Source organism: Danio rerio, chromosome 22 (genome assembly GCF_052040795.2).
Source record: "Danio rerio strain M-AB ecotype USA chromosome 22, GRCz13ab, whole genome shotgun sequence".
Lineage (NCBI taxonomy): Eukaryota > Metazoa > Chordata > Actinopteri > Cypriniformes > Danionidae > Danio > Danio rerio.
In genome coordinates, this window is record NC_141042.1 from 1,342,501 (window position 1) to 1,367,125 (window position 24,625).

The 24,625-nt window shown below is 36.6% G+C and overlaps 3 protein-coding genes across 4 annotated transcripts in view; 2 read left to right on the forward strand and 1 right to left on the reverse strand.

Annotated features, from left to right (window-relative positions):
• Window positions 1-215, forward strand: part of guca1ab.2 (guanylate cyclase activator 1Ab.2) — an 11,982-nt gene extending 11,767 nt beyond the window's left edge. Inside the window, exon 4 of the mRNA XM_087303884.1 lies at window positions 1-215. This exon is cut by the window's left edge and continues 2,264 nt beyond it. The gene's annotated coding sequence lies outside the window, so the exon portion shown is untranslated.
• Window positions 1-24,625, forward strand: part of LOC147838311 (uncharacterized) — a 441,300-nt gene that overhangs the window by 42,412 nt on the left and 374,263 nt on the right. The window lies entirely within an intron of this gene.
• Window positions 208-19,225, reverse strand: LOC100148751 (GTPase IMAP family member). Of its 2 annotated transcripts, none has more exons than XM_087303328.1 (6): window positions 19,070-19,225; window positions 18,221-18,259; window positions 15,395-16,045; window positions 10,344-10,955; window positions 7,172-9,295; window positions 208-3,950 (listed from the first exon to the last, which is right to left on the reverse strand). In XM_087303328.1, the coding sequence occupies exons 1-6, from the start codon at window positions 19,083-19,085 to the stop codon at window positions 2,110-2,112; spliced, it is 5,283 nt and encodes a 1,760-aa protein (XP_087159454.1). In that variant the 5' UTR covers window positions 19,086-19,225; the 3' UTR covers window positions 208-2,109. The 2 variants fall into 2 exon arrangements, with proteins under 2 accessions (XP_087159454.1, XP_087159453.1); XM_087303327.1 differs by having other exon boundaries at window positions 18,221-18,262.

Genomic DNA, 24,625 nt, shown 5'->3' on the forward strand with positions numbered 1-24,625 from the left:
GCATTAGTGATTTTCATGAATGAATCTAGAGCAGATGTTTTTAAGTGCACTTATACATGTTGCTTTCTCTTAAAATATACAATATCTTAAGTACTGTGATGTTTATCAAGGGAATAATGTGTTATTTGTGGAAAATGTAGGGATTATTTATAATGCTTTTGTTATTTTTCAAGTGGATTCTCTTTTCAAAATAAAAACATGAAAGAGTTTTAAAATGGTGAAATGATTTATTGAACTGACAGTGATCAACACCAAAATTATCATAATTTACATTCAAGTACTATTACAGCATTTTTTATTTTTTATTTAGCTTTTATTTTGATATTTGCACTTTAGTCGTTTTTTTAAATATACTAACAGCATTATTATACTGATATGAGTTATTTCATTTAGTTGTTTTCTACAACTAGTTTTCCCCTATTTGATGTTTATATTTTATTTCAACCTTCAGTTTACTTCCAGTGAACATTAATGACCAGTTATAAACTAAATGTAAGGTAAGAATCTTATACTTAATACAAGCATTTTGAAGGAAAAAAAATGCTGAATAATTTTGGCATCATAAAACTTAATTCATTTAACTGAATAAAACATTTGTAAACATTTTTTATACCACGTTAAGCAATGATATACTACAATCTTTGCACGCATGTGTGTAGGCACAAAATGTGCATGACATCACAGCCCTACCCTAGTTGCAATCAGAGATTCGAACAAATTTTACCCTTTTATGAAACTGCATGAATGTGACCTGATTTATGACTGAAATATAAAGGTTCACAAATAATTTAAAGTTATTTAAAGTTGACAATTTATTTGTCTACAGAGCACCTTGTTTTGGCATTAAAGATCTCAGGATTGGTATTTTCCCTGCTTTGACATCAAGCTGTTAATAGAATCACATGTTTCTCTTCATTTACTACATGCAAATTGAAGTGGATCTAGTTGATTACTAATATTTTCTCCTAACATTGACACCATATACTTTTAAAGACATTTCATCACTACTGATGTAATCTCACTTTTGTTTGCTAATAAATACATATATTTAACACATTGGGCTCTATTTTGACGATCCAGGTTATATTCAGAGCTTGTCAGAATCCACTTTTGCTAATTTAAAGACGGAAAAATCCGCTTTGCGCCGCGGCGCATGATCTAACAGGGCTGAGTTTATTTTCTTAATGAGTTTTAGGTGTGTTTTGAGAATAAACCAATCAGAATTTCATCTCCCATTCCCTTTAAGAGCCAGTTGTGTTGCGCCATGGTGCATTTGCTATTTACATGACGTAAAGTAAGTGTAAGTGGAAAAACTGAGCATTTCACAAGCAATAAAACAGTTAAACAGAGCATCTGCAGCGCGAGAAAGCTTATTGGCGCACATACTGTATAAGCTCAAATGCATTTGCTAATTAAACAGCGTGTTGCAAAACATCAAAACAACTCTTGCGCCGAGCTGAAACTAGCAAACAACTATTGCGTCGCGCCTTACGCCCCAAAATGTTTCTCTTATTTTTAATCTCCCCATTTTGTGTCATTTTAGCACAATAAAGAATCTCCAAATGATCTTCCAGATTCATTATTAAGGTACATTTGCATATGTTCACAAAATATCTAATTAAATGGGGGCATGTGAAATATTATGCATTGTATTTTTTGTTTTATGATGATTGATTAGTTAAATTAGTTTTGCAAATTATTAGTTTTGTGATCTATTTGCATGAACAGTCTTTACGTATTTGAAATAGTTTGTAAAACATTAATTAACATAATGTTCAATCTTATTGATGAATAAAAGCATTACATCACCTGTTAGTGAGGAACTTTTGTTGTTGTTTTATATTTTTTGCTTAAAAAATTTTGTTAATGGTAGAAAATAACTAAATATGTAAAATTGCAACATTATGTTAAGAAACCAGCAATTGTACAAAAAAAACTTGTCCTTAAGTTACATTTCCCAGCTATAAATGGAAAAAGTCTTTTTGTGACTGAAATATTAGATCCAACTTTCGACACTAATTTTGTCTGAACTCTCAAAACCCAAATAAATAAACAAATAAAACAAAAAAATTCAAGTTAAATGCTTATTTGTCTCATCAATAATATTTTTTACATGACGTGACATTTCCATTTATTATTCCTCTTATAACTTTCCTCTGCATATATGAGGGCTATCATGTCCTTCAGCCTCTGTACCTGCTGATCAACTCTCTCTCTGAAAACATTCAATTCTTCTTCTTGTTTTCTGGCTTCATCTTGATGTTTCTTCTTTATGGCATCAATGTTGCTTTTATGTTTTTGTTTTATTCTATTACACTCTTTTTCTTCTTCTTCTATTCTTCCTTGCACCTGTCTTTCTCTTGTACACATAACATCTTGTTCTCCTTTCAGGTCTTTAAACATTTTCTCTAATTTCTCCCTCTTCTCTTCTCGTCTCTTTTCATCCTCTTGTTTTCTTTTCTCAAACTCTTCTTTTATTTCTTCCTTCAGCTGATCATAATGTCTTTTTATCTCATTCCTTTTTTCTTCAAATAGTCTATCCTTTTCTCCTTTGTCTTTCTTTTGTTTTTCTCTCTCTTGGATCTGTCGCAAATCTTCTCTTTCTCTTTCACATTTATTTTTCATTTTTTCCAGTTTCTCTTCTTGTATTCTAAGTTGATTTCCATGTTTTTCTTTTGTCTTTCTTATGTCATCCTCTCGTCCTCTCATCTGTCGCTTCATTTCTTTTTCCCATTTGCTTTGCTGTTGTTTAACCTTTTCTTGAGTCTCTTTTTTACTTTCAGCCTCCTTTATTTTCCTCATCCATTCTTCTCTCTCTTTCTCTTCTTGTTCTTTTCTTTTTAGTTCCTCTAAATCTCTGTTTTTTATTTCCTGTTCTTGTTTAATCAGTAATTCTGCTATACTATGTTCTTTATTTTTTAAATTTTCTAGATCTTTTTTATATTCTTCCTCTCTTTTTTGATAGTCTTTCTCTCTTTCTTCTTGCTGATTTTCATACAGTTTTCTCTGATCTTCAATCTCCTCTATCATCTGATTATATTCCTCTGTCATCTGTTTCTCCAGATCTGCCTGTTTCTGTTTCTCCTCTTCCTCTTGTTTCTCCAAATCAGATTTTTCTTTCTCCTCAAACTCTCTCCTGAGAGTTTTCACTTTTTCTTTGAACTTCTCCAGCTTCACTCTTTTTTCATCTGCCTTTTGTTTCTTCTTCGCCAGTCTTTCTGTCATGTTTCTGATTTCCATCTCATATTTGGCTTCTAATTCTACAACTTGAGCCTGATTTCTTGTTTTATTCTCTTTTAATGTTTCAATTCTTCTGTCGACAGAGACCTCTGCCTCCTGAAACATCTCATTAGTAAAGTGTTTACCCTCATTAGATTTCCTAATTTCTTCTATCATATTAAACAGACGAGTAACTTGTGTCTGATCTTGTGTTTCTGTGTTGTTAAAATCCAGGTATCTGTTTCCACAGTCGCTGATCATGTTTTTGAGTTCATCATTAAAACTTGCTTTCTCATATTGTTCAATTGTTTTGTTGTTCAGAATATCTGCTTCAGTGAAGAGAACAACACTGAATTTTGCTGCTTCTGGCCCAAACATCATCGTTATCATGTCTAAAATCTCACCCTTCTCTTGGCTAATTTTTCCTAAACTCACCACAATAACAAACACATGAGGTCCAGGAGCTGACTGATGAACACATTTCATAATTTGCTCCTGTACTTGTTCTTTTGACAGCGTCAAATCGAAGAGTCCTGGAGTATCAATAATAGATACTGTTTTACCATCGACTTTGACAACTTCCTTCTGACAAACTCTGGTCACCAAAGATGAACTGGTTTCAGCGTGAAAGTAATTTTTTCTGAGGATGGTGTTTCCTGTTGCAGACTTTCCATTTCCAGTTTTCCCAAACAACAAGATTCTCAGACATTGTGACGCTGAGTCTTCATCACCTGAAAATTATAGTAATAAAGTTTATACAGTAGATTTACAACAGATTAACATAAATTTGTACAGCAATTGTTGAACTTTACATAGAAGGTTAACTATTTGCAGCAGACCATATCTGAGTCTCCTTTTTTTCATTATTCATTGATTGTCTAGTTCTTGAATCTTATTGGCTGATAGCCATGTTATGTTCTACAAATAAACAGCACTCGTCCAGCCTCATCACCCTTCACCCTTGTGTATTACTCTGCCCACATACAGCGACAAGTAGAGGACACGCTGCATTTATTGCTGCTGTTGGACAACATCATGTACTTGTGAGGCTTTTTAGTCGAGAATGTAGTTGTTTAAATTGCAAATCTGCAATTTATTTATAAGGATAGTGCCTATTTTAAAATATTTATCATTTCTGAGAGAGCTCATCGACGGCCATTTGCCTGCCATCCTGAGTCGACCAAAGACGGTTGATGTTTTCAATCCACAAGATGGAGACAGAAGCGCATAATAAGCCCTTGCGCTTAGAATATTGTATCTGTTGTGACAACAAAGGCAGCTGCCAGTTATGTACTATTATAGGAGTTTATATAATGTGTTTGCCCTAAGAAACCCATTCGCTACATTTACTGTTTGGTTGATTTGCACTTGGGTGAAAATGTGCTTTTTGCTAGCAAGTTTGTTTATGGATCTATACAGATTAGTCTCGTCTCTCTTATATGTGAATAAAGTATTATTGGTTTATCTCAAGAGTTGATAAGTGAGACTGAGAGAACGAGACCGCAGAGGCTTGTCTCTGAGAGAAAGTGAACTATTATAACAGCAAATCATGTGTTATTATTATTATTGTTTAAGGATTGTTTAATGTAGTGAATGTGTTGAGTGTTATAATTGCAAGTTTGTTGAGTTCGTTTGCGAGCTGAGGACATTGAAGCCCGTGTGAGAGTATATTCTTGTGTTTTAACAGTCACTGCTACACTGGCCTGACGTACTGTTTCATCGACTGAACTGTTAAAGTGAGACTTAGCACCGTGATTCATGGGTGGTCTTTATTTCTCTTGACTTCAGTAAGAGAAACCAGATCGTTTGTTGAACACAATGAGAGAAAGACCGCTCAGGAGGATGGATTGATTTCATCGGCGGGAGTGTTCAAGTTGCATCGGACTGACAGTTCGCGGTGGAGGAGATCGATCGCGGGGAAACAATGGATGATTGCGACGGCTTCAGAAACGCCAGGAGCCTCATGTATGAAGACGTGCGTGGAAATCTTACTAAAACATTGCGTAAGTACAAAGCTGTAAATCTGCGTACGCAGAAAAAAATTCAGATGTATGAAACACTGCGTACGCCGAATCTCACGCATATTCTTTTGTACATCTGAATGAACGTGAAACTGAGCGCAACATGCACGAGCACAAAACCCCTCCCTGCCTCCTCCCCTGTATGAATATGCAAATGACTCTACTTTGGCAAAACCCAACGAAAAAGCAACGGCAAAATCAAGCAAGAAGAGAAACTTTGAACAGAATGTGAATTGGAGGTGCTGCTTTCGGAGGTAGAACGGAGAAAAGCGGTGTTATTTGAAAATTTGTCCTCCGGAATTAACAACAAAAGAAAAAGTAGAGTGGGAGAGTTTAGCTGATGCGGTTAACACAGTTGGGTCTGAACATCACACTGAGTGCATTAAAAAGAAATAGTGTGGTTTATAGTTGTAAAATGTTGTGTCACTCGTAACAGTCTCAAGCCTGATTTATACTTCTGCGTCAGGTGACCGGCGTAACCAACGGCGCATGCAACGCGTGTGGCTGTGCATTTATACTTCTGCTGCTGTCTCTGTTGGTCTGCATTAACACTTCTGAAACGCTAGTGGGCAGTGAGGTGTAAATGTTCCTCTGTGTCGAGTTTCTTCGCTACTTTTTTGCTTTTCCTGAACACTTCCTGGATGTACAAGTGGCTTAAACTCGCTCATTTTGAGGCAGGAACCGGCGGACGTGCAACAACTTTAACTATGAGGTAAACACAAAACAAAACTTTCCATCCGGAGCTCCTTCACGGGACTCAACACTTGTAAACAATCGCTCGCGCGGCTTTTGGTCCCACCCAGACTCATCAGCGCTACCAAGCTGACCAATCACAGAGCTTACGCTAAGCGTCGTTGCGACGTGTAGTTACATTTTTTGAGAGATGTGTTTTCGGCTGGAACCAACAGGTGTCATTTGAGGTGTATGAAGTGACCAAGTTTTTCAGCTTGGGTTTTATTAGTTTTCCTATTGGTGCAATTTTATAATATTCATTTTATGTTTGATCAATTAGAAAATACACAGCAACCTGAGTCTGAGAATAGAAGTTTAATCTGTGAAGTTTAATCTGAGTTTGATTGTTGTAGCTGGATGACCATTTGTAGAAGATTACATTAAAGTAAAAAGAATGTGCATTAGTTTGATCTGTGAATAATGGCTGCTTCTTCTGCTGTTGAAGCTATGGATCCTGCTACTGAAAAGCTCATTTTACTTGCTTATTTTAACAGCAAGAATAAAATTAAAAGGAAAACTCAGTTACAAGAAAGAACAAGATCACCCTGTAGCAGATTTTTTGCATGTGTCATGGTTAAATAGTAGAGTGTACCTGATAAAGTAGCTGGTAAATGTATATAGTAGGGCAGGGGTCACCAATCTCGTTCCTGGAGGGCTGGTGTTCTGCAGGGTTTAGCTCCAACTTGCCTCAACACATCTGTCTGATTGTTTGAAGTATACCCAGTAAGAGCTTGATTAGCTGGTTCAGGTGTGTTTGATTAGGGTTTTAGCTAAAATCTGCAGGACACCGGCCCTCCAGGAACAAGTTTGGTGACCACTGTTGTAAATTATATGTTTTAGGCTGGAACCGACAGGTGTCATCTGAGGTGTAATGATAATGACACTGCTTAAAGTGTTTCTCGTGTTTCATTTACACTGAATCAAAACAGCATTTGGTTGCCTTTGATACTAGGGACTGGGGTGGGTCAGACCCGGCATAATTTATATCTGCTTTAATGGGGCATAGCAACTTTATATTGAACTCTGAGCAGAAACAGACCTGCTTTATGGCCATCTTAAATTGGCAGTGTAAAGACAACTTTTTATTCTCAGTGAAATATTTCATTGACAATATAAAACCCACATATCCTGTTGAAAAGAAGAGTGAGATAAAAAGCAAACATCAAAACGTAACTTGTTTTGCAAATTAACTGACTTACTGTTTGTTTGCTGAATCATTGCATTGCTCTGATAAAGTGGGGTTGTTTCATGTCCTTGTTTCTCCTTTTCTTCTCTTTTACTTTCCTCTTGTATCTCTGTCTCCCATTCCTCCCATAACTTTCTCTCACAGTCTTCAATGTCTTTAATGTCTCTCTTATATTGTTCTTCTCTAAATTTATGTTCTCTTCTTTTTCTCTCTTCGCTATGCTTCAGCCTGTTTTCCTCCATATTTTTTTTTATTTTTTCTCTCTCTAATTCGTGGTTGAGCTGTAGATCTTCTTTCTCTCTCAGTCTTCTTTCTCTCTCTCGTTTAAGTTTTTGGTAATATTCATCCCACGTTTCCTCTTCTATCTTTCTTCTTCTGTCCTCCTCCTCATCTCTTCTTTGTCTCCAATATTCTCGCTCTCTCTTCATCTCTTTTTTGCATTCTTCTTCTTTCTCTCTAAAATCCTCTTCTCTTTTCTTTCTATCTTGATTATTGTTTCGTCGTTCTTCCTCTATCATCATCATCATTCTCTCTTTCTCTTGTTTAAGTCTCTGGTCAAAGTCATAAAACATATCCTCTTCTTTCTTTCGCCTTCTCTCATCCTCTTCTTCTCTTCTTTGTCTTTCATGTTGTTTCTGTCTTTCCCATTCTTCTCTTTCTTTCTTTATCTCTGTTTTATATTGTTCTTCTCTCTCCTTAAATTCCTCTTCTCTTTTCAATCTCTCTTTATCATGATTCTGTCTTTCTTTCTCTATCATTATAATCCTTTCTTTGTCTTTTTTTAGCATTTGATTATATTTTTCCCAGATGTCCTGTTCCTTTTGTCGTCTTTTCTCATCATCTTTTTCTTGTCTTTGTTTTTCCTGCTGCTTCTGTTTCTCCCATTCCTCTTGTAGTCTCTTCAACTTCTCTTTTGTATTTTTCTCTTGATCCTTAATGTCTTTAATGTCTCTTTTATATTGAACTTCTTTCACTCTTAATTCTTCTTCCCTTCTTTTTTTCTCCTCTTCGTGTATTTTCATCTCCCTCTTTTTCTCTTCTGTGTGTTCCTTCATCATTCTCTCTTTTTCGCTCCTCATTTCCTCTTGCATTTTTCTCTCTTCTTTTATATCTCTATTAACTCGTTCTTCTCTTTCTCTATATTCATCTTCTCTTCTCTTTTTCTCCTTTTCATGCTTCACCCGTTCTTCTTTCATCATCCTCTTTTTCTCTTCCTCATGTTTCTTTATCAGTTCTTCTCTTTCTCTATATTCATCTTCTCTTCTCTTTTTCTCCTTTTCATGCTTCACCCGTTCTTCTTCCATCATCCTCTTTTTCTCTTCCTCATGTTTCTTTATCAGTTCTTCTCTTTCTCTATATTCATCTTCTCTTCTCTTTTTCTCCTTTTCATGCTTCACCCGTTCTTCTTCCATCATCCTCTTTTTCTCTTCCTTATGTTTCTTTATCAGTTCTTCTCTTTCTCTCTTCAGTTGTTCCACTTTCTCCTCCATTATCATCATTTGTTTCTCTTGTATTCCTCTCTCCATCTCTCTGAACATCCTACATGAGTAATAACTGTCTCCATTTTCCTTCACCATCTTCTCAATCTTCATCAGTAGATCAGACACTTGTGTTCGGTCTTTAGTCTGATTATTGTTGAACACATGGACTCTGTTTCCACATGTTTCAATCAGGTTCTTAAGAGCAGAGTCAGTGTTTCCTAGAAAGTCTTCAATAGTTTTGTTCCTCAGATCGTCTGCTCTGGTAAACAGCACTATTGTGTACTTTAATGAGTTTTCTCCAAATATTTCTTGGATGATCTTCACTGACTCTTGCTCTTCTTGAGTGAATCTTCCCAGTGAAATCAGCAGCAGAAACACGTGAGGTCCAGGCAGGATCATGGAGATGCAGTTGCTGATTTCTCTCTTGGTTTCTTCATTACTCAGTTGAGTATCAAACAGTCCTGGAGTGTCGATCACAGTGATGCTTGGACTATTGACTTGAACTGTGACCTTCTGACACTCTTTAGTAACAGAGCTTTGAGAGATGTCTGATGTAAATGCTTCTCTTCCTAAGATGGTGTTTCCAGTTGCACTCTTCCCAACTCCAGTTTTACCCAGAAGAACAATCCTCACTTCATTAGGTCTTTCTCTTGAATCTAAAGACAGATCAAATAAAAGTCATGCCTGAAGGTTGGAAATAGATAAAGGCCCCGTTTACACTAGTGCATTTTAGTTTTAAAACTCAGTTTTCGGCACTTGAAAACTCTGGCGTAGTGTGGACGGATGCCGTAACCGTAGCCAAATTTATGTGATTTCAAACTAAAGCGCACTAGTGTAAACGGGGCCTAAAACAATGCTTATCTGAAGGTTTTAAGTTTGAAGTAGCTCACAGTTTTAATTACATTTTAATATAAAAAGCCAGTAAACTACTATGACACATTAAAATGTGAATATAAATGCTCAGAGTATGACTGTTTAAAGATGGATTCAAGTTTAAGTCTGCCTTGTGGTTGACCAAGTTTTTCAGCTTGGGTTTTATTAGTTTTCCTATTGGTGCAATTTTATAATATTCATTTTATGTTTGATCAATTAGAAAATACACAGCAACCTGAGTCTGAGAATAGAAGTTTAATCTGTGAAGTTTAATCTGAGTTTGATTGTTGTAGCTGGATGACCATTTGTAGAAGATTACATTAAAGTAAAAAGAATGTGCATTAGTTTGATCTGTGAATAATGGCTGCTTCTTCTGCTGTTGAAGCTATGGATCCTGCTACTGAAAAGCTCATTTTACTTGCTTATTTTAACAGCAAGAATAAAATTAAAAGGAAAACTCAGTTACAAGAAAGAACAAGATCACCCTGTAGCAGATTTTTTGCATGTGTCATGGTTAAATAGGAAAAGGATGCATTTGGCTGAATAGAATAACATGGAGGAAACCAAGCTTCATGGCTGAACTATTCATACTAGTCTCATAAGTATCAGAAGAAATCCTAAATATCATTTTGCAAACAACTAAAACAATTAAAAACATTATACTGACTTTCAAGTGAACACTGTCAGTAAGCCTGGTCATCAGAGATCATTGTGTATAGGAGTTTCTGGAGTTTTGTTCGTAACTTCTATTTATGTATTGTCAAATGTGTTAAGACATTTGCAGCCATGTTTGATAGAGTGTTTAATTTAAGTTGTTTTTCTGTTCATTACCTTGTGACTGAAATGTCTTTAATGAGTTGATTCCGCTATGTTTTTCATCATATTTCAGGTGTTTCTCCATCTGCGGCTCCAGAAATGTCTCTGCTGTGAAAACCTCTCCTTTGTTTTCTTCCACCATCTGATCAATCTTCTCCATCAATGTGGACACTGGTGTGTTTGGGTTAATGAAATGATGTCGTCCACTAAGACTCTGAATGACCGTCTGAGTTTCTTCACTGAGTTCTGCTGTATGAAGCTCTGAGTTCTGCTGTATGAGGATCATCATGTGCTTGTTGATTTTGAAGCTGAAAATCTGCATCTTCTCCACTTCTGCTCGGTCTTCATTATTGAGAGGATCATCAGGAATGATGAGGATGAACAGATGAACTCCAGGATGGCAGAGATACACACAGCGGAGCGTCTGACGCATCACTTCCTCCTCTGAGAGATTAATGAGAGTTGGAAACTCCATCAGACTGATCAGACGACCATCAAGATCCACATCTGTCCTCGTAAACTCTGAACCGACCACAGATCCTCTCCTGCTTTCTCTCAGGAACAGCTCTGACATGGAGGATTTCAATCTGTTACTCCCACAAACAACCAGATTCAGGTTCAGAACCTCTGAAATAGTGTTAAAGGAATTAGCTAGTTTACAATGTGATTTAAAGATTAATACACAATGACTGTTTTGTTATTACTAGTCCCTAATCAATGCATGTACGCATGTGAAAACACTAAAGACAAAGTTATGCTCACTCCTATTTCATCATTGTAAACTTATGTCAAAACTCACATAAGGTGCAACAGGTATTAAATAGCAACCTTAAGGTCCATTAACATCAAGCATGATAATGATAAATATAAGCATAAATATATTTGTGTCCACACACACACACACACAGATGAATGATAACGATTATTTAATTTTTAGATTCTGCTTTTAATAGTGCATTAGCTTGTGTCTCCAGAAAATGTCCTTAGGCGCATCTGAACACACTATTAATCTACTGATAGTAATCAATCTAATCAAACAGCCCATTTAGCAATAGTCAGTTCTCCAGTATCGCTGTAGTTTTGCTGTGAACTCTGCTATTCTTTAAAACTCTCAAACAGTTTTACAACTAGATCTTTACTGATGCCTTTAGAGTTATTGTGCTTGGTGTGAACAGGACTTAGCACATGTCTCTGTTTTTATGGCATAAATATTTGTTTAAACAATTTTAATATGTAATCCAAAGGAGACTCCAAATTGTACATTTAACATTTAACCACTATTTTGTGTCAGGAACCGGTTTACAATTCAATACAAGGCAATATGCTATAACTATAATGAGAGATTTAATTAAAGTTTTTCTAAATTGTTTTGGCATATTTTTCGTTACAGTCTTAACGTTCTGTGATTTAATATTATTAGACTGTTTTCTTATCTTTTTTCTAATTTGCGTTTATATTGTTTAGCTGTCAATATAATACTTTACATTTATGGAAGAAAGAGTTATTACATAGATAGAGAATGTGTAACATCTTATTCGTCAAAAGACGGTTTATGTGCATGTAACCGCACCGGTCTGAGCAGGCATGGGAGACAAATGCTCTGAGGAGGCTAAAGATTGCAGAACAACATCTGTCGCTGGATCAGAGGAGTGAGGTTTACTCGATGACCAGCTGGCTTCCGTTACATAAGGGCAAATATAGATGACCAAAAAATCATTTACTCATTTTACTCATACTCCTTTTATTATTTATAATGTCCAAGACATTGATATTAATATTAAATGCTACTTTTGTGCCTTTATTAGCTTTTTTTCTAGGGTTAAAAATCTTAAATTATTCCATCTCCACCTGCTGGTGAAAGAGCAGCTGGCGATCTTCAATCTGCAATCTATTGCTTCTCCTGCAGTTCCTGGATGTAATGTTGAATTTTAACAGTCGAATTTGAGGAATATGAATTTAATGAAGCGAATATTTGAACTGAAATAAAATGAACTGAAAATTACCTTTTGAATATTATACATCGTATTTTTAAAGGGTATTGAATATTTTGTAAGTGAAAGTTGGAAATTGATTATGAATTATTGAATTTACAAGTATAAAAACGTGTTTGAAATATTTTTAGTTGAGATATTCACAACTTAAATAAACAGCTATGTTAAATTTCAGGACCTAAAAATACAAACCTGGAATTCAAGTCATTAAAATGCAAAAATTTGTTAATTGAGTGTATTATTTTTTTCAGTTTGTGATATTCAACAAGCTTTTTAATTCAATAGTTTTGGCATTGATTTTGTTCCATAAAACTCTGCACTTTTCGCCTCAAAGACTTCCATTCATACACGTGACGTGCGAATGGAACAGACAGAAAACACAAGCTCATGCATAAAGATTTGCATATTGATTTGTTGCAAAGATCAAGTTTGGTGAACTCTGACCTGCGCTATCACATCAGGTGACTGCGTGAGACCAACAGAAGATCAAAACATGACCTCTCTGTGCAGAAATTTAAATTATGGAGCAATCACTCGCTTATTTATCATCTAATCATATTGTTTAATCCTGGCCCTTTCACAGCACCATATGACAGAATTGGCAAGCTGAACCACGGGTGTGACCACAGCTTTACTTTGCTTACTACAAATGTCTACACAGATGTATCAAAGCAAGTGGGAGGAAAAATATAATAAATTTCATTTAATTCATATAATTAAGCTATATTTCTTATTTGGAATTCAAATTATTTTATATTCAGGCTGTAAAACATTATTATAAATGCATTTGAAAATTAACTTCTAAAGTGGTCAAAGCAATTGAATTTTTATCTGTTATATCTGTTGAAGGATTCGGATTTCTGCTTTCCAATCCGTCTCATCATGGACCAACGTTTATCCTTTTCTCATCATCTTGTTTCTTATAATTTTTTTTATTAAAAATAATTATTTGATCATTTGAATGAGTATTGAACTTTGAATTGATTTTGATTAATAAATAAGTTAACACATTGCTTAATATAAGAATGTTCAGTGCATTTGCCTGTCTCTTTATACCTATTTTCAGAAGCCAGCAATCTAGGTCAGAGGTCATGGAGGCCTTGAGTGGAACTGAGGGCTGAGGACTGGAAGCAACCAACCCAAGCTCATTCTGGAAACGTAGCCCCGCGGACGTTTCTGGAGACCGCGATTTACGTGGCCGGAGGTACGTAAAGGCCGCGTTTGTTTTTTCTCGAGTGAACACTGCTGGGCAGTGTGGCGCTGCTCCGCCCCTCCTCTTCGCGCTCGCCGGCCGACGTCTCGCCTCTGAGTGGAGGGCTTTCCCGACGCAATCAGTTTGTCCGCCTAGCTCACAGCATTGCGACGGCGGAGCGGAGGCCCCGGGATCGAGTCCAGGGAACAGCAGGTTCCGGAAATCAGGTAAGACAAAACACAGAATCCGAAAAATAAGGGCGAGAACGCGGTGGGATCCAAAAACTCGGTCGAAATCGAAGACGAGGGCTTTTGCTTTTGCTTTTTTTTGTTTTTTTTCCAATCTGGCAGCTTTTCGCGCGAGAACGGCGCGGGCGCGAACACCGCGGGCGCGAACGCCGCGCGCTCCCGAGAGGCGCCCGCCCGAGACGCGAAAAAGCGTGCACAGCGGCCTCTTGCGGATTCGCAAAAATAAAAAAAACGCTCGAATACGTACCTCCCGGGACGTAAATCGCAGTCCGCAGAAACGTCCGCGGGTCTACGTTTCCACAATGAGCCCGGGATGGAAACAACTGTTTCTATTGTTATTTCTATGGGTTAATATTGTCTAAAATGTCTAAAGTGATTTTGCTATTTTTACGGTGAATTATTTTAAAGTGATTCTATTTTTTATTCAAGATAGACTTTGTGTAGTAAGAATATAACTGCCTGAATGTAGATTATACCAGTTTTTAACCAGTCTCGATAAAGACGGCTGACGGTACACTCAGCCTTGGATAAGAAACAGATTATACTTTGTGTGTGTGTGTTCTATTTGATTGTTGACCCATTTCACAGGTCTGGAGTCAGCTCTAATCAGTCTAAGGGATGTCTGACGTTTATGCTTAAGATATTGTTCAGAATATACGCACAAACCCCACGTGGAAATGTTCCTAGTTTATCTGTGTTTTAACCAATCAGGCTAGAACACCTGTATGTATGACGCAGTTAATGACAATATGTGAGAGTATAATTGTTATTGATTGGTGATTGTAAGCAGAGCGGCCTAGGAACTCATTGCGAGTGTTGAAGCTGGCTTCTGCGGATGAAACTGCAAACTGTCTTCAGTAAACTTGATTTATTTATTTAAATCTCTGACTACGGCTCTTCTTCATCTACCAGACTGGTCATTCTTTGGGTCAAACTGTAAACCATCCCTACACTGTGTTTTGGAGGGCATTTATATCTGCCAATATGATGATCAGATCTTCAGAAAAAAATGCAAGAAGTGACCAGCTGTAAACAGCCTCTAAAGAACACTAGCCCTCCATGACCAAGTTTGGGCACGCCTGCACTAGATGCTTGGGTGCATATTACATTATACTACATAGCGTATAAGTATATAGTTTATAGTCCGCCACCTGGGACACAACTATTGTCTGGCTTCATCAATGAACAATCTTTAAACATTAACCAAATAAACAGCAAAACATATGTTGATCTTGTCATAAAAATGGACCATTGGCTTGGAAGCTTTGCTGTGCATTATTTAAATTGAATGAAATTAATTAGAAAATAGAAATTAAATAGAAAATTGTGCAGGGTGAACTTGGCATTAGAGTAGCGGCCATAATAAGAGTACAATCAAAACCACCTGGTAATGTTGTTATGGTTATTTGGGATAGTTCTGTGTTGCCTTCAAATTAGTGTATACAATCAAATTTGCAGACCCCTCAGTAATTATTTCAGTGAAACATAAGCTTAATAAAAATTTAAATAAGTACATTTATTTGGAGTTATTTCCTTTCCCAAGTACATGTTTCTCCTTGTCATTTACTGTTCTCACTACATTGCAAATATGTAGTGAACATGAACTGGCTATTAGTAAAAAAAAGAGAGACAAACCTCTTCCATCACTTCCTGTTTTTGAGCTCTCATCCTCTGTGTGATCTCCTCTGGCTGAATCACAATCTCCATCCACTGATGTCCCATCACCTTCATCACCACAGATGTGAAATTCTTTGTGTTCTTCCTTGAGGATCTTCTCTATCTTTATAAACAATTCAGTGTGAGATTTTGGGTTTGTATCAAACCGAAGATGTCTTCTTTCACAGTCCTTTATTACATTTTGAACAGGACTATTGCTTGTAAATACATTGGGTATATATCTGCGTGGCTCTTCATCAGTGGTCAGCACTATAGTGTGTTTGATGGCCTTCTGACTGAAGAGACTCAGTATATATTTCACTCTGTCTCTGTCCTGCTCAGTGAAGTCATTATACTGCAGTACAAGTATGATCACATGAGGGCCTGGAGCACACTGAGACACACACTCTCTCACTGTCTGTATGACCTGCAGCTGATTGAGATGTGTCTGAAGCAGATGAGGAAAGTGGAAGACTCTGATGTTTCTCTCCTGTCCACTGAATCTGGTCTGCTTGACATAAAATGAAGCTCCACTGTCAAACACTGCTGCTGGTCCACTCTTGATAAAGTTTTCCACTCGGCTGTTTTCTGATGCATTCTTGCCTATCAGAACAATCCTCAGATCACACACTGAAAAACAGCACACACACAAACAAACACTTCTAATGGGGCACTTTCCATATGCATGAAGATTTTAAAGAATATGTTCTTTATTACTAAACACAACCCTCAAAAACAATCTTACAGTCTTATAAAACAACAACTTGAATGTAAAAATCATAGGACCAGACAGAATTTGTGGACTTTGTGTTAATTCTGCACACAATTTTGTGCAAATCTGCATTTTGCGTTTTTCTCTATGGGCCGCTTCTAATTTGGCCCGAGTTCTTTTAGCTGCGAAAGGTCTGCATTCGGTACAGTTGTGTGTATTTGATTTTGACCTGTATTTGTATTATCACAAATGGGCCACTGTCAGAACAAAAAAGCCAAAACAATTAGATTTGGCAGTGGATTGGGATTGGTGTCAGTTGTTTGATTAAGCATGCTCCCTGAAGATTCACAGACTAAAAATCTGTTCTACTAAGGTTAAAATGAAAATTTTTACTTGTATTTAAAAATGTTTGATAATAGCAGTTACCTAAAACCTCTGAAATGGTGTACACATCTAATCATTTACACCTATTTGTTAGCCTGTGATGATGAGTTTTATTATGTGTAAGTCTAGGTTTTTGGTTGCTTATGGCAAAACTTGACAGTTTGTGTTTTCATGGCTAATATATTTTAAAAAAACGCACACATGGGCACTTATGCTTAAATTTATACTGTTTTATATATACTTTTCCTCTTAATACTTCATTGTCAATAAATATTATTCATTCATTCTTTTTATTGTCGGCTTAGTTCATTTATTAATCAGAGGTCGCCACAGCAGAATGAACCACCAACTTATCCAGCATATGTTTTACACGGCAGATGCCATTTCAGCTGCAGCCCATCATTGGGAAACACTTATACACTCCTGCATTCACACTCATACATTATAGCCAATTTCTTGCTATGAGGCGATCATGCTACCCACTGCACCACCGTGATGCCGTCAATAATTATTAATTTGATAATCTTTTTTGACTCAAGATCTATTTCCATCATGTGACACACTGAATGATTAAATGAACTTAAGTGGCATCTGTCTGAGAGTGCCTGCACTCTATTTTGAACCAACCTTGATTTGCCTGATAGCGTCTGAGCACTAAAAAACACAAAACTATACGCCATTTTACAGGGAGTGGATCAGATCTGGGCCGGATCTAAATGTTTGTGTCAGTTTCCATTGTGTGTGCTGGTTTTGGGGCGAGGACCCCAAACGGGGTAGCATACAGTGGGCTAGAACATATGCAGATTATCGCCCAGAGGTGGGCCAGATAGATTCTGATATAGATTTAATCCAATGGTGCATGCTTGGGTGACGTCACTGTTACTGTTACGGTAGCCTCGCTGCGTATGTTTGGAGCGTTGCCACGTAAATTTGCAATTAACATTTTTTAAAATAAAATACCTCCACATTCGCAATGTATTTGTCTCTTCTAATCAGTGTGAACAAACCCTTAATACATTTATACAAACAAATCTACTTTATAACATTCTGTTTTTCGAGCATTCGCTTGTTGTTTGTAGCTTTAGCCTGCTAGCACCACTAGTTAGCTAAAGCTACTGACTCATTTTGAGGCAGGAACCGGCGGACGTGCACAACTTCAACCATAAGGTAAACAAAAAAACAAAACTTTCATACGGAGCTCCTTCACGAGACTTGTAAACACTCCAATGTAGTTACATTTTTGGACGCGGTGGCGCAGTACGTAGTGCTGTTGCCTCACAGCAAGATGTTCACTGGTTTGAGCCTCGGCTGGGTCAGTTGGCATTTCTGTGTGGAGTTTGCATGTTCTCCCTGTGTTGGTGTGGTTTTTCTTGTGGGTGCTTCGGTTTCCCCCACAGTCCAAACATATGCACTATAGGGGAACTGATCAACTAAATTGGCCGTAGTGTATGAGTGTGAATGAGCGCGAACGGATGTTTCCCAGTGATGGGTTGCAGCTGAAAGGGCATCCACCGTGTAAAAATGTGCTGGATAAGTTGGTGGTTCATTCCACTGTGGTGACCCCAGATTTATAAAGGGAAAGCCAAAAAGCCAAAAATGAAATGAATGAATGAAGTAAACTTTTAATGTTATCTGGTTGCACTGACTAAACCCACATTAGTGTCTACAGTACAGTCTTCATTTCACCATCAGTGATTTCATTTACTTACTGTTAGGGCGATCTTGATCTAGACTTCTCCTGTCGGCTTCTGCTATGGAGAGAACAGATGTTTGATCCATTAAACATTAAAACATTCTGACACTCTAAAGTGCAGAAGACAAAGTTCAACAACATTCTCTTTTTTTTATTTTCCTCAACTACCTTCAAATATGAAAGTTCATTTAATAATAACAAATTCATTTTATAAACGTCCTGGACTACAAAGTTAAGTCTTATATTGGACAAGTTAAATTTATTTCTCTAGCACTTTTACAATGTAGATTGTGTGGCAGCAGCTGAACACAGAAGTTCTGGTAAATTAAACTGCGTCAGTCCTGTTTTCAGAGTTGAAGTTCAGTTCAGTTCAGTGTGGTTTAATATTAACAGCTGAAAGTTCAAACACTGAAGAGCAAATACATCCAAAGTCCCAAATCAAGCAAAGTACATTTGATACCAAAGTATTAATTGATGAAGTTTCAGTACACAAGTATATTTGCAGAAATTTTCATTTGTGACAACAATCTTTGGAAAATCAAGAAAGTAAAATTTTCCATTTCTCATTATATCTCAAATAAATATACAAAGTAATGAGCACACATTTATATACCTATTTTCAGAATTAAACTGAACAACAGCATCAACAATATAAGATCTGTGCATTTTTCTGCAGACACCGATTTTCCTCAGTGACTCTTCCTGGTTGTTAATGCCACGTAACAAAGGTAAAAGCACAGTAAAATAGCCTACCAGTTAAATACTGCTTACACCACTGCTTGCTATGGGCTAATATATATATAAATATGACATAAAATAACAGAGGACATGTTTCTGCGTCTACCATACTAATTTTGTTTCTTACCTGAACTCGACGCCATTTCAGCACATTAATGTCATAGCTTAAAACCGAAATTGCAACAAAAGCGTTGAAAGGTCAGATCTGATTCGCGGAAACCTTTTAAATATTTTCTAGTATTCAAACATCTTTATCTAAGCCTCTGAGCTTGACGGTTAGTCTCGCGCGTCCGCCATGTTTGTACCCAACAAACACACAATGTTGCCTCAACGTAGCGACCTTCCTACAATGTTGTACCAACCTTGCCCTTACAAAAAAAAACTTGCAGGAATATTGTGCAGATTTCATACAGGATTTTCAGCTCATTTTCCTTTAGGAATACCTGCAGGAATTTTATGAAGGAATCAAAATGTATGCAGAGATTAATCCTGCAGGAATTAATGTATTTTCACAAATTATTTATTAAAATTATTAAAATTTGAAAAAAACAAAGCAAAAGCAAAAAAAAAAAAAAAAAAAAAAGTAGACCAAAGCAGAATCCTATTCACAGCAGGCTGCGTTTACTCCATTTTCCAAAAAAAAAAAAAAAAACTTTCCTGTAAGTGCTAGAGTTGGTGTAGGGCAGAATACAGTCTGTACAGTATAAAAACCATTACAGCTATGAAGAATCCCCATAAACAACCAATGGACCCTTTTCACAAGTCATCAGCATCCTAAACACCTTAAAGTTTTTAATATTTAGATATTTTTTAAACTTATGTACATTTATATGTATTTATGAGTAATACAATATTTACGTCATATTACCAAAAAACAAATCATCGTTTATGCGAGCAGTATATAATGAGGTGTCTATGGGGGCAGGACAGTAAATCTGACAATATTTTCTGTAGCAAATAGAATTGTAAAAAAAAAAAAAGTTGTACTTTCTCATTCACTGCGCTCGGAGTTTACCAACTACAATGATTTCTGCTGCTAAAAAACACGCAAATGTGAAAAGGGTCCATACAAGTGTGTGTTTGTGTGTGTGTGTGCGTGTACACATTATTACCTTACTTGTAACTTGTGCTCATCATTTACTTTTTTCCCTGAGTGCTGCCCTGATAAATTGTATTGGTATGTTAGGAAATTTCTTCTGTACTACGTCTGTAAATTCCCCTTTCCTGAATATCCTCCCCTTGAGAGTTTCTTTGTTCTCTAAAGAGAAATAATAATAAAGTTGAAAATACTTATTTTCAATCCTGATTAGGCATGGGCTGGTATAAGTTTCTATTGGTAGGATAACCTTGGATAAAAATATCACAATATTGTGATTACTGCTCTAAAATAAGTTATCTTTAAATATCTGAGTAAAAAAAACTAAAAATGTTATTTTAGGAAAGATTTTAAATATTTTGAAATGACAAACATGTCAGGCTAAATAATTAAAATAAATTACTGACTGCTGCTGTCGTCATTAGTTTCAAAAACACAGATTCTTTACAACACATAAAAAAACTTTATAAATAGAAATGGTATAGCAGATAATATTAGTGGTTATAAAAACGTGACTTTTTCAAACTGACATAAACCTTAAAACCAGATATTGTCCAATGCCTACTCATGATCACAAGTCTTGATGTTTGCTTTATTTTTTACCTTCAGTGTCTAGAACTGTGGCTGGTGAACTTTAACCCTCATAGGCAACATCCACAACATCCCCAGGTTCAAATTTCTTTTTCAGTAGGTTCTTTTTAGAAATAATAATGGGTAACGCTTTCTTTTACAACCCGCAAAGTACCGCGTAAGTACAGTGAAATAACGGTGTACTTTTCTGTACGTATAGTGCAAGTACAAATAACGTTTACTAGGTATAAGGGAACAAACTGTAATGCTTGGGTAATAAGGGGGTAACAACCAGATATTCAGCATGAAAAGTACCGCGTAAGTACAGTGAAATAATGGTGTACTTTTCTTTAAATTGCAAAAGAACAAACCATAATGTTTGCATAATAGGGGAGTAACAATAAGATATTTATCACGCAAAGAACCGCGTAAGTATATTACGTTTACGATGTACTTTTCTTCAAGTTTTGTATACATATAAAGAATTATGCAAGGATGGTGACAACCTATTGCTATCTGCAAATGTACTGTATATGCACCTGCGTGAGTACATTAGTACTCTTATTCAGTGCTTGGGTTTTATACGGGGTGTTTAATGAATAAAAGGTTTACAACCTGTGAAATTATGAACCCTTATTGTATACTGTATGCATTTTAAATCTGCAATTCAATATAAAATATATTTCCATACACTACTTACCTTATGTTTACTCGTCGATCTCACCAAAGCCATCAATGTCTCCATAACTCACTATCATATAACTTTGCTTGATATAGGCCTACCGTCAGGGTTCAATGTAGATTAAAACAGGCTCGCATCTTTACTGCTGTTGCACAGGGGGGCTAACTGTTGCATTTCAGTAAATGTATAGCTGATGCTTTATAGAAAAATGTAGCAATTTGGTCTTCAATCAATAAAAACTGCTGCTGTAGTTTACTCTGTTCTTAGTGTTCAAGTATACACTAGTGTGTTAAAGTTCAGCTTCTTCCCTCTTTGTTCCCTGTAGTTAAAGGGTAAATACAGTATTTGTTCCCTCCTTGTTCCCTGTTCTTACAGGGTAAATACCACATTTGAGGATTGTAAATTAAAGTGAAGCATTGTTCCTCCCTTGTTACCTGTAGAAACAGGGTAATTACCACATTTGTTCCCCCCTTGTTCCCTTTAGTTTACAATGTAAAATCTTGAAGGCAGTAATCAAGCAAAGTTATATGATAGTGAGTTATGGAGACATTGATGGCTTTGGTGAGATCGACGAGTAAACATAAGGTAAGTAGTGTATGGAAATATATTTTATATTGAATTGCAGATTTAAAATGCATACAGTATACAATAAGGGTTCATAATTTCACAGGTTGTAAACCTTTTATTCATTAAACACCCCGTATAAAACCCAAGCACTGAATAAGAGTACTAATGTACTCACGCAGGTGCATATACAGTACATTTGCAGATAGCAATAGGTTGTCACCATCCTTGCATAATTCTTTATATGTATACAAAACTTGAAGAAAAGTACATCGTAAACGTAATATACTTACGCGGTTCTTTGCGTGATGAATATTTTATTGTTACTCCCCTATTATGCAAACATTATGGTTTGTTCTTTTGCAATTTAAAGAAAAGTACACCATTATTTCACTGTACTTACGCGGTACTTTTCATGCTGAATATCTGGTTGTTACCCCCTTATTACCCAAGCATTACAGTTTGTTCCCTTATACCTAGTAAACGTTATTTGTACTTGCACTATACGTACAGAAATGTACACCTTTTTGAAGGCAAGTTCCAGTATATAACAGTTAGTTGCATCACAGGTTATCCAGAGTTTCATGCAATTTCGGGTGTTTCATTTTTAACTTTCGACTTCTGTTGTAAGTTGATACCGCATGGCGAACAGAAAGAAAATCCTCCGCATTTCGTGACTCGGTGTTCCTTTAAGTATAAGGTTCCTTTTAAGGCTACACGGTAGAATTTTAATAAGAGTATAATCTTAATCATATTAAAATCGGAGTATTGGTGTCTTATGTGAATGTACTCAGAACGTCTGGTGAAGTCGCGAGCTGTCAAAGACAGGGCATTACTCTGCCTTTCAGCATGAGCCTCCAAGTTTAGCGTGTTTCCTCATTAAACGCAATGAAAGCCAGGCCCGTGCAGAGACCGTCCAAAGGGCATGTGCAGGATACATTTTTTGAAGAGAGGGGGGGGGGGGGGGGGTTCGATCTGCAGAGTGGATGCGCGCGTACTGATCAGCTGTGTTGTCGCGCGCCTACTAAAGGTTGAGCCCTATGAGTGCACGTGCCTGATGAAAGCGTGTGCTTCGCGTTGTTGTGTCAGAATCCTTGTGAAATACAGTAATACTTCAGGACGCTTAGTTTAAGCAAATTTGATGAACGTGATCATGCGTGTTGAATCTGAGGGGAGTCGCTTCAGTTTGGAAGGCCGTTGGGGCCAAAACGTCTGCAGCGCATTGTGTGTGTGTGTCTGTGTCAGGGATGGAGTGAGCGACGTATCTGAGTAGGGGCGAGAGGGGTGTGCAATGTATTTAACGACCGGTTTGCAAGAAATTATCATTCATTTGCGGGCATTCGGGAGTCTCTGTGCACTTGCGGGATACTCCTAGTCTTAGCAACTGGATGAATATAAAGGAGGATTAAGCTAAATTGTTTCTACTCTATAACTAATGTTCTCAACTCACAGCAATAAAACTTTACAATGAGTGCAACAGTTTGTATTCAATAGTTTATTATTATAATTTTTCATTTTCCATATCTGCAATTTCTGCATTTTGGCATTTTTTTATATAATATATATTTTTTATATATATAATTTACAACTCTTCATTAATAAATTACACTATATAATGCAGTAATTTATAGAAGTACTTACTATAAATTACTAAAGTATTTTTTGAGAACACCATCAGATATTAAGTTATTGCATCTTAACATGTACTTCTCGAGGTTCAGAAATAACTCTTCTCCCTCAGTGTTCTTTCCATCAAGCAAGTTTCTCGTGTTAGCCTAATTTGGTTGGTGACGTCACTGACCATAGGTGGCAGTAACGCACCAAAAAGTTTGTTGTCAACCACCATAAAACAGGAAGAAGATTTGGATATGGATTTACTTTCATCACCCAAACACCGGCCTCACAGCTCTGTGAATGTTGGTGCCATCGCTTATTGATGCGCGATTGGTAAATGTAGCTTTGTGGACGCTACTGCGCTACTTGACTAATAAAATAGCTTTGCTACTTAAAAGCTATTTGATTTAGAAAGTAGTGACGCTACCGCCACGCAACTGAGAAATGTAGCTAAGCTAGTAGCGTCACTACTTGTAGCCCAAGACTGTATATATATATATATATATATATATATATATATATATATATATATATATATATATATATATATGTATATTAGGGATGCTCAAAATAATAGATTAACTGTTAGCCGAAAGGGTGCATTTGTCACTGATTAATGCTATCAGTTAAACGATTAAAAATATTGTTTTATATATTTTTAGTTTGACTGAGGGGCCGATTGAATGCGCCTTTGCGTTAAGAGGGGCATCTTTTGCACGCGGCTCATCCCAGAGCAGCAGTTTGTGTTGTCAAGACAACTACAGAGAACTTTTAAAGAGCTTGGTTTCCACTACATTCATTCTTCCATGGCGGGGAACAAAATGCATCCCGCCACGGCTACATTACCTATTCAAAACATTCAGTTATTGTTGTTGTTGTTTTAAATAGCGGATTATAATCGCACCAAAACGTATTAAAAGGTAAGTAGATTATAACAGCCCAAACTTTTCTGTAACTGTATAGTGCTTAGCGCTGTCTGTTTAACCCTTTGGGGTTACCTGCTGACTGACTGACTGACAGGTGCGCGATGCGTGAGGTCAGCAAACTCGACGAGGCTTTCAGTTAAGATGAACACAGTTTCTATAGTTATATTTTATTTAGAGATAAAGGTATATGGCTCTGCATATAATCACTCTATCTTGCTGGAGTTTATAGCC